This window comes from Aptenodytes forsteri, unplaced genomic scaffold, assembly GCF_000699145.1.
Source record: "Aptenodytes forsteri isolate BGI_AS27 unplaced genomic scaffold, ASM69914v1 Scaffold120, whole genome shotgun sequence".
Classification (NCBI taxonomy): Eukaryota; Metazoa; Chordata; class Aves; order Sphenisciformes; family Spheniscidae; genus Aptenodytes; species Aptenodytes forsteri.
In genome coordinates, this window is record NW_008795938.1 from 4,066,209 (window position 1) to 4,075,750 (window position 9,542).

A 9,542-nucleotide genomic window follows, 5' to 3' on the forward strand; every position below is an offset into this window, starting at 1 on the left:
TGCCTGTCGCCCTGCCACAGGCCTGCCTCACTGCCAGGGGGGCTCTGGCGCTGCTGCCAGACCCCCTGCAGCCCCTGAGCCTGTGGGGCAGGGGCCACACGCTCCTCCTGCGCTGCCCGCTCCACGCTCACAGCTCAGGCAGCACAGCCCCGATGTGGGCGTGTGGTACTGGGTGCTGCAAACGGGGCGTACGTAACTTGCACAGAAATGAGACAGCGCCGCGTGGTTATGGCCGTCCACGTTTTCCTCCAGCTGCCTTGTCCTCTGCTGGGATCAACAAATCAGTAATACCGATTTGGAGACTGGGAGCTTTGTGCGGCACTTGGCTTTAGGCGACCTGACCTGTTCTGAAATCACCCAGAGCCCTGCAAAACCCACACAGCTTGGCAGCACGGCTTTTCCCGCCCTCATCCAAATGTCTCGGGCTGTAAATGCAGGGGGGGATTGGGGGGTGGCGGTGGTCTGTGTCCGGCTCTGCACGGCTCAACATGTCTCATCAAAATGTCTCTGTGATGCTCTGTGTGGCTCTTCCCTTCCAGCATGTAGTTAAAGGGTATTGAACAGGAAGGGTTCAGAGGTGAGATGAGGCACCAGGTCAATGAGAAAACTGGAGAAGAGAGCAGAGGTGAGAGGCTGCCAGAGGTTAATGTGGTGGTTTATCAGTGGGGTGACAGCCCACGCCAGGGCTGAAAGCTCTTTGGGGAGATCTTCAGTCTGTCAGGCCAAGATAAACAAATCCAAAGGTTGAAATTCAACGGGAGAGGTGCAGGGGGAGGGAGGGAGGGAGGAGCGTACAGGCACTGCGGTCCTCAGCGTGGGTCTGAGTGACGCATGTGAGGAGACGTGCCTCCAGGCCGAGCTCCCCTGCCAGCAGCTCCACAGTGCCCCGGCCTCCCAGAGCTTCCCCCGGCCTGCATCTTTCTGCAGGGCCATGGGGGGAAGGAGATGGGTGGGAGGATGGAGAAAATGCAAAGCTTTGCTGAACTGTGAACGGTAGGTTCATGTCTTTGGGGCAGAGTATCACCCAGGAACAGCAGCCAGGATCTCACTGCCAAACCACAGAAAGTTCAGAGGGAAAAAAAAGGCCCTTGCAGCGGGGTGTAAACGGTTAAGTTAAATGGACTGGTCCAAACCAGGAGGCAGCAGCAGCTAATGGGGAAAAACACTGGGTGTGAAAGGGCTCTTTGTCCCAGCAGGAAGGCGAAGGGCACCCAGAGGCTGGGTGCTGGGGACGCACCCTGATAGGAGCGCAGAGCAGGCTTGTTTGCAGTGGGGGGTGCAGGGTCCCGGAGAAGAGGTGGTTTTACATTCTTGTTCCTTTTGCAGCCAGATAAGCCCCTGCCTGGAGGGTGCTTTGACCAAACAACAGAGTGGCTCAGCTGATGTGCTGCGGAAAAGCAAGGCGGACCGAAGGAGGAGCTCCAGTCCTTGCACAGGGCCAGCTCTGCGGGCCAGGACAGCGGTGCACCATCCTTCCCAACTGCACGTCCAGGGTGGGGACTGCGGCTCACGACGGGTCTCGCGCTCTGGGAGGACAACCAGAAAATGAGCACCCCATGCAAGGGGAGCCCTTTTCCCTGTAGGAGAAGGTCTCGGAGCCACAAACCAGAGGTGCCGGGCCAGGGGGAGGGCAGGAGGCCGGCAGCACCTGGGCAGGAAAGAGATGCAATCTCACCGCCCTCCTTTCCTGAGCTGAGAGGCACAGCAAATAAAGGAAAGCGGATAACGAAAGCTATCCCTGCCGGCTACTCACTGGGGCGATGGCCTGGCTCAGCAAGGGGTCAGCATGAATTATGTTTCCTGGCAGCATGAGGCTGTGCTTGTAGGGGGATATCTGCCAAATAGCGTGAGACAACAGGGCTTGGCACACATTGCAGAGGGGCCCGAAGTGGAGGGCAGGACTAGATCATGACTTTGGGCATCCCCAGGGAATCCAGTCCGTTTTGGTGATGGCGATGAGGCACATCCTGCTGCTCTTCTCTTTGTGTTGGAGAAAATACAGCAAGCCAGGAGCAAACTTCCTGAATGCTTTGGGAAGTGGTTGCCTACTGCATTAATATTTGCTGGTTTATACAGCTGTCCCTCAGGCAGGCATTCAGCAACTGGTAATAGAAAATGCAACTAGTACGTGGGGTAAGCAGCTAACCACAGACCTGGAGAAGACCCTGATAACTAGTAATGTGTGCGTGCATGGTCACAGGCTTGTATGCATGCTCGAACATGAACCATGAAGCAGACTCCATGGAGAGGTCAAAGACCTTGTGGCTTCCCTAAATAGGTAACATGCTGGCTGTGGAAAGGACACACCAATGACATATGTCTATCACTGTGCACTTGAAGAGGATGGTCAGTTTGGACTGAGCTTGAGAGGTGGAGGTTTCCTGTGCATCCCAAAGAAGCGATGGGGACGAGGGAAGGCAGCCGAAGCTGTGTGCGTCATTGCTCCCAGCCCCCCGTGGCTGCAGAGGACATCCTTACACCGGCCATACCCACCCTGGACCCGAGCCCCTCCAGAGCCTCCTTGCACAAACTGGGCAGGGAGATCCCCACCACGCCTCCCAGAGCCTGCATCTACCCACAAGGACCAAGCGCACCCATCCATCTTGTCAAACTGCTTTAATATTTGGACATGAAGACAGGACAGAGCCAGTCAGGCTGTGCACAGACAAGACGCCCCCGAGCCACGGTGTAAGGCTGCAGGGCTTCCCTTCTCAATGGATGTGTGGATTTGGCCAAGACGCAGTTCAGCTGATGACGTCCTGAGCGTGCCAGTGGGGTGCACGTGTGGGGTAGGGAAGAGGGACGGGGGCTCCCCAGGGCAGCTCAGAGGTTGTTCAGCTCCAACAAGGTCTGGTCCAGGACCTGGTGGATGCCCACGTTCTCTTCTTTGGCACTGGCCAGACTCTCTGTGAATAAAAGGTACACCCAGCCACACACACAGACACAGCCCAAGTGTACCCAGATGCAGCCAGACCCACGCACACCACACCAAGCACAGACACACGCACACAGATGGACGTTTCAGTATGGTGACAGCCTCTAGCCGAGCGGGGCATCCCTGCGGAGCAGAGTCCACACAAGCAGCCCCATCACCGGCAGGGATGAGCCCAGCCGCTCCGGGACCTGCTGGGGTGGCCAGGCCAGCCAGGCTAGTCACTGGGGGCAGACGGGCCCCACTCTTCAGCCTTTCCCTCCTCCCACGGTGCCCTGTTGCCCATGGCCAGGCCCTCCGCAGCGCAGGTACCGCTGGCGGGTACAATTCCTTGGCCAGCCACCAGCACGTCCTGCCCCGGGGCATCACCACCGGCAGGCTGTGGGCATGTGCACAAACCTTTGGCTAGCAAAAGAGGAGAGCCAGTGCCTGCTGCATGACCCAGCGGTGCTCCTTGAAGAAAAGGAGTGAGACAGCAGCCCGGGAGGACGGGCAGAGAGGACAGCAGAGAGAGAAGGAGCAGAGCTAACGAGGCTGCAGGGATGAGCTCTGCCAGGCAGCCTGCTGCCAAGGCAGCCTCCTCTGGTGTTCACTTCCAAATGGCATCCTCCTTCCCTCCAGAGACGGAGATGGGACGAGAGCTCTGCCCACCCAGCCCCATCTCCCAGCGCTCCCTGCTGGGCTCTTGTCTGTCCCCTGCCCCAAGTTTGGGGCAGTGGGTGCTGCCGGGTCCCCAGCTCCTATCCCAGCCCTCCCAGCAGCCTGCAGGGACCCCACTCTGAGGGGATCCTCCCTCCACAGTTTGGGGTGACCAGAGTGAGGAGGAAGAGGCTGGCCGCTGACTCCTGGGACAAGGGGAGGAAGGCAGCAATACAAACCACTGCATCCCTCGCCGGCAGGGCCAGGCTGATGCCAGGGGACAGCCATCACTGCATGGGCATCCCAGTACATCACAAAAACCCTCATTCCTCTCCCAGGAAAAACTAATAAGCTCCAGAGGTTCTCCCTGTCCCCCATAAGCAGGGCGGTTACCCCCGGGGGGATAAGTCAAGGCTCCACACCCCACTTAGCCCCAGTGGGGAGTGGGCAGGGGCTCCCAGCCCTGAGCCAGCCTGGCCGAAACGGGGCAGGGAGGCTGCACTGGGGCCGGGAACTCCGGGCAGCTCAGTTGTTAAGTTCAGTAAGGATGACCCGCAGCTCGTTAGTGAGAACGCGGTTTTTCTCAGCCTCCTGCCGGGAGCGCTCTAGAGAAAACGGAGACGTCAGCGCAGCAGAGGAAAGAGAGAGAGAAAGGCGAGTTAGTGAAAAGAGACAGCGTTCCCCAAAGCCCTCGCTGGAAGTCCTGCAGCCGCCCAGCCAGCAGCGGGGATGAGCTCGGCTGGCAGGAGGAGGCAGCCGGTCCCGGCGCAAGGACGGGGCTGTGGGTCCATCAATTTGGGAACTGGGTTGTGGGGCAGGGTAGGATGCTGAGGAAGGAGGAGGAGGATCAGGGACCCATTTAGGGATCGCTGCTGAAGGGCAGGGGCAGCCCCTTCGTCGAGGGAGGGTGATGCAGGAGAGATGCCAGGGCTGAGACCGCTGCTTGCAGGCAACGGCTGGGAGTGGGGACAGGGAATGGACAGGACCAGGTCTAACCCTGCTATTTCAGGCCAAAAGTCATGGAGAGGATGGCATGAGATGAGGAAAGATGGTACGAGAGCTAGGGGGCTGGTGGGGGTCATCCCCCGGGCCGAGGTGCAAAGGGCCCCGTCCCACTCAGCTTGGCAGCACGGGAGCCGCTCAGGGCTCAGCCACAGCCGTCCCGAGAGTCCCACGGCTGTGAGCTGCCTGCAACCACCTCCTACCACCCAGCTGCCAGCACCCGTGTGAGACAGGCAGGAGATGAGGGACAGAGCGGCATGAAGAAAAAAAAGGAGAAACCAAGGAAAGGAAATGCTTTATTGAGACCAACTCAGTAACCCAGAGGGACAGAACATAAAAGAAAAGTCATGAAATGCAAACTGAAGAGCGATGTGGAAAGGACAGAAGGGAGGCAGGGGTGATGGAGGAGCCGGGGGTCTGGGGGCTGCCTGCCTGGCAAAGGGCTGCCTGCACAGCCGGACCCAACCTTCCCATCGTGGTTTAACCTCAGCCAGCAACTGGGCACCACACATCCCCCGGGCCTGAGCTTTGGCGGTGGAGGTGCCACTGCCCCTGTGCAGGTCCTCCCCACCCTGGGCCCAGCAAGCAGCACTGGGGAGGGCTTTGCTGGTGGGGGTGTGGGGAGGCAGGTGGCCCGCCGGCCCTGGAGCTGCGGGGTCTCCGGTGCTTGTGCTGCTGGGGGGTCGAGGAGGGAGCTGCTGGAGCGAAGGGGTCCTGGGCACAGCCCTGTTCCCCACTGGGCAATGCTGGGGCACGGACCTGCAACTGCATAGGCACTGTCCACCCAGCACATGGGGGTCCCAGGGGCTGTTCCCCTCCCCTGCCAAACACCCCTAAGCACCTACAACTCTTCTCCCCACAAAGAGGGCTATTGCGGGAATACCCCGGGCTGGCTCCTGTCCCAAAGGAGCCAACGGACAGGCACGGGCTAGGAAGGACAGAAGAGGACAGAGCGGACAGGGAGAGCAGTGGGATGGCTGGGCAGGCAAGTGGCCAAGCTGGGGAGGGGAGAGGCAGGTGGGGGGGTGCAGTGCTGGTGCCCGGCGGGGGGCTCAGAGGGAGGTGATGTCGTTAAGTGCATTGTCCAGCTCCTCGCTGATGGCTTTGTACTTCATCTTCTGTGCATACACTTCGTCTGCAGGCAGGGGGCAGGCGGGGGGCAGACGGTGGAGGAGGGCAGGGGGGGATGCGGCCCTATTCCCCACCCGAGGGCAGAGCCCAGAGCCCAGCAGCTCTGCGCTCCCACAGCAGACACCACGGTATCCAGCCTCCCCCCTCCCGGACCTCCTGCCCACCCCCTCACCCCGGCCAAGCCCTGTTCGACCCCACCAGGGGCATGTCCCAGCAAGTGCTCACTGGGAAAGAGGGATACAGGGCCAGCGGGGACATTGTACCTTCTAGATCATCGATGGTTTTCTCCAGCTTTGCCACAGACCTCTCTGCAAACTCTGCTCGGGTCTCAGCCTGTGGAAGCATGGGGGGGAGAGGGTGAGCGGCAGGGCATGATGGGGACAGTGCAGGCTGCACAGCACCCCAAATCTGCCCCATCTGCATCTCCCATACCACCCCCCACGAGCCCTCCCCTGGGAAAGGAAAGGGACAAGTACCTTGTGGACCCCCACACCCTAAACCAGAGCAGGCTGATACCCCCCATGGGGGCATCCCAAACCCAGGCACTTGTCACGCTGTAGTTTTGGGAAGGGTGAGAGAACACGGGCATAATGGCGTCAAAACCCACATGGGATGGCAAACTCACGCTTGCACCGATGCAGTGCTGGCCCCACACCCCTTACCTCCTTCAGTTTTTCCCCTAGAAGCTTGATTTCCTCCTCATACTTGTCCTCCTTGGTGGAATACTGCAGAGAAAGAGACAGGTGCCTGTGAGCCCCATGGGACACCTCCCGCCGTCCTTCACCCCAGCAGGAGACCCCAGCACCCCCAGACCCCAAGCACTCTGCCCAGCCCCAGCAGCCCCGCCGGGTCCTACCTTGTCAGCCTGGGCCTCCAGGGACTTCAAGTTGTTGGTGACAATTTTCAGCTCCTCCTCTAGGTCACCACATTTACTACATCCCAAGTAGGGGCCGCCAGGAGGGGGAGCAGGGCCAAGGGGCAGGTGGAGGAGAGAGGGGGGAGCAGAAAAAGCGGGTGCGGGGAAGGAGGAAAGAAAGAGAGAGAACAAGTTGAGAGAGGAGAAAACTCAGCGCAGGTGGAGAAGGAGCAGAGATGCTGCGAGCAGGAGCTGCTGGGACGCATCCGTTCATCCGTTCCTCGTGCCTCCTCAAATGGACGCCCCGTGCATCACTGCCGGCTGGGCTCTTGCCAGCCCCACCGAGAAGGAGAGCAGGCATGGAGGGATGGAGGAGCGTGCCCAGCCTGCGCCCACTGGAGGGGGAGGCAAGGGGAGGTCGGTGGCGGAACTAGCGGTGCAGAGAGGAGAGAGGTGGCTTGCACGGTTTGAGAGACAGCAACAGAGAGAGGGGGGCTGCTGCACGTCGCCCCGCGCCCCTGCCCCAGTACCTCTTCCTCTGAGGCAATGAGGGATTTGAGAGTCTGGTCCATGGTCCGCAGCTCTTCTTCCAACTGTCTCACTCGGCTGGGGTGGAAGAGGGGCACCCCGGGGGAGGACAGCAGAGAACAGGGTCAAGGATGTGCTGCTGGTGGCCTGGCATCCCCCCACCCCCAGCCTGCAAGCCCAGGGACCACCCCGATGGCAGACTGCAGCTCCCAGGGAGGGACATCCCCGTCCCCATGCAGATATCCCCATCCCCACGGCTGCCAGGGACCTGGGGCAAGGGCTGCATGGGACCCCCGCGCGCTGCCTGCCGGGAGCCCCACTCACCTCTCCGCCACCTCTGCCCTCTCCTCTGAGCGCTCCAGCTCTCCCTCAAGGACGACCAGCTTGCGGGCGACCTGTCGACGGCAGCAAGAGGCACATGTCAGCCCCGCGCTTGCCCCGGCTGGGGGCACAGGGCTGCGAGGAGGCAGCCCCAGGTGCTGCCAGGGGGTCAGGACTGGGAGAAGGGGGCGTGGGCATTCACCTCCTCGTATTTGCGGTCAGCCTCCTCTGCTATGTGCTTTGCCTCCTTCAGTTGCATTTCCTGGAGCTCCATCTTCTCCTCATCCTTCATGGCCCTGTTTTCGATGACCTTCATGCCTCTGAGGAAAGCCCAAGCCAGAAGATGTTACTGCCGTGGGTTGAGGTGGCACCTGCACCTCCTGCCTGCTCACTGTACCCATCCGCCAGCTCCAGAGACATGGGACATCACATGGGGATGCTGGCACTCGCTGGCCACCCCATGCAGTAGGGTCACACCAGTGGTACCCCAAGCATGCTCCTGTGCACAATTGAAGCAGCGGAGCTGGCCCCAGGGCCATGTTCCAGAGCGAGGAGATGTGGCTACAGTGCCTCTCAACTAGGCAGGTCCTGAACCCATCATTTGGGGGGGAAAATGTGTGCAGCCCAGGATGAGACAGCCGCAATGTCCACAAAAGCAGCCTGACAGGCCAGCAACCTTTACGAAATGCTAGAAAACCTCCTGTGGCAAAGCCTTTTCCCATTCAGGGGCGATGCTCACAAACAGGGGTCACCAAACCCCTGTGAATCCCTGCGGCAGGGACTCCTGTGGACACTCCTCTCGCTCAGATGCTGTTGCTCAAACTGGTCTTTGGCAATGGAAGGAAGAGCTCACGCAACTGTCAGGAATGCTGTGACACGTCTGGGCACTCCCATACAACCTGAGTGCCCTTGCCTGCCCGGCTCCTGCCTGGGAAACCTGCTTGCTGCAAGGATGGGGCAACACACTTTGCAGGGCTGTTTGTTTGAACGAGGCTGATTCGTTCTCAAAAGCTAACTTTGGTTCCCAGGCACAGATGTCCCCTCCCGGGCTGTTGTTCAGCCCTTGAGCATAGGAAGCTACTCTGGGGCAGAAAACAGGCTCCAAGCACCCTCTGGCTTTGGTTACAGCCTGGTATTTGTATTAACACTGGAGCAGATTTTTCAGGATTTTATGGGTGCCCTGGAAATTTCAAAGCCTTTTTAAGAACGCCTGTATCTGGGGGACTTCTCTGTGTTGTGGCTTTGCTCTCTCCCTTCGGGGTCTGCAGGAAAACCAACGCAAACCCGCAGAGGGACCCCACTGCGAAACCAAGGGGGCTGCCTGCAATCAGTGATGACCCAATGCCACCCCCGCTGTCCCTTCCTATCACACCTCTCGCTCTCATCAGCCGCCTTCTCAGCCTCCTCCAGCTTCTGCAGGGCGGTGGCCAGGCGCTCCTGGGCTCGGTCCAGCTCCTCCTCCACCAGCTGAATGCGGCGGTTCAGAGAAGCCACTTCAGCCTCAGCCTGGGGAAGCAGAAACCCCTCGGTCACTCCATGTCTCATATATGTATATATCTCTAAAAAGCATTTTCAGCGTTTACTTCTGCATTCACTATCCAGAACACCCCTTGGCACCATGCAACAAGGCACCACTCGCTGGAATGGGATGCCCGACCACACATCCCCTCATCTTTCTATAGGGCCACTGGAGTTTTCTCCATTCCTAGTGCCCTGTTTGATGCTGGCTCCTCCTGGCCACGCAACCAGAGCCCACCACGTGCAGCCCCTCCACCACGTCCTCGCACCTCCAGCTCCAGCCCTGGAGAGGAACGAGGCGTGTTCACTGGGGTAGGGTGGCCAGAGCAGCCGTGCCGTCACGGGGATGGTATTTGGGGTTTGCAGAACAGTGAGTAAAGGGGGAGGAATGCCCTGTGTGGCTTCGCTCCCGAAAAGGAGATCGGAGCTGCTTGTGGATTTCCTGTTTACGGAGGCGGCGGAGCGAGCCGGGAGCCTCTCCTGCAGGAACCCCCCTGGCTCTGCGCAATGGGGCAGCCTGAAGCCGAGCACGGCCCCCCCCAAGATGATATACAGCGCAGCGACAGGGGCAATGGAGCGAGTCACCCTCGGCAGGCTGGCGCCCAGCCAAGCTGC

The 9,542-nt window shown here is 60.1% G+C and overlaps 1 protein-coding gene across 4 annotated transcripts in view; it reads right to left on the bottom strand.

The window, feature by feature from the left end:
- Window positions 1-2,601: 2,601 nt before the first annotated feature.
- The window catches only part of TPM2 (tropomyosin 2 (beta)), a 17,510-nt gene continuing 10,569 nt past the window's right edge, over window positions 2,602-9,542 (bottom strand). Inside the window, exons 3-9 of one of the 4 annotated variants that reach the window (XM_009285197.1) lie at window positions 8,782-8,915; window positions 7,612-7,729; window positions 7,413-7,483; window positions 6,561-6,636; window positions 6,367-6,429; window positions 5,968-6,037; window positions 2,602-2,906 (exon numbers count right to left, since the gene is read on the bottom strand). In XM_009285197.1, the coding sequence (XP_009283472.1) occupies window positions 2,824-2,906; window positions 5,968-6,037; window positions 6,367-6,429; window positions 6,561-6,636; window positions 7,413-7,483; window positions 7,612-7,729; window positions 8,782-8,915 (615 nt within the window). In that variant the 3' untranslated portion in view covers window positions 2,602-2,823. Of the gene's footprint in view, window positions 2,907-4,850; window positions 5,709-5,967; window positions 6,038-6,366; window positions 6,430-6,560; window positions 6,637-7,090; window positions 7,167-7,412; window positions 7,484-7,611; window positions 7,730-8,781; window positions 8,916-9,542 lie in introns of those variants that run through there. The other 3 variants (XM_009285199.1, XM_009285196.1, XM_009285198.1) reach the window with 3 other exon arrangements.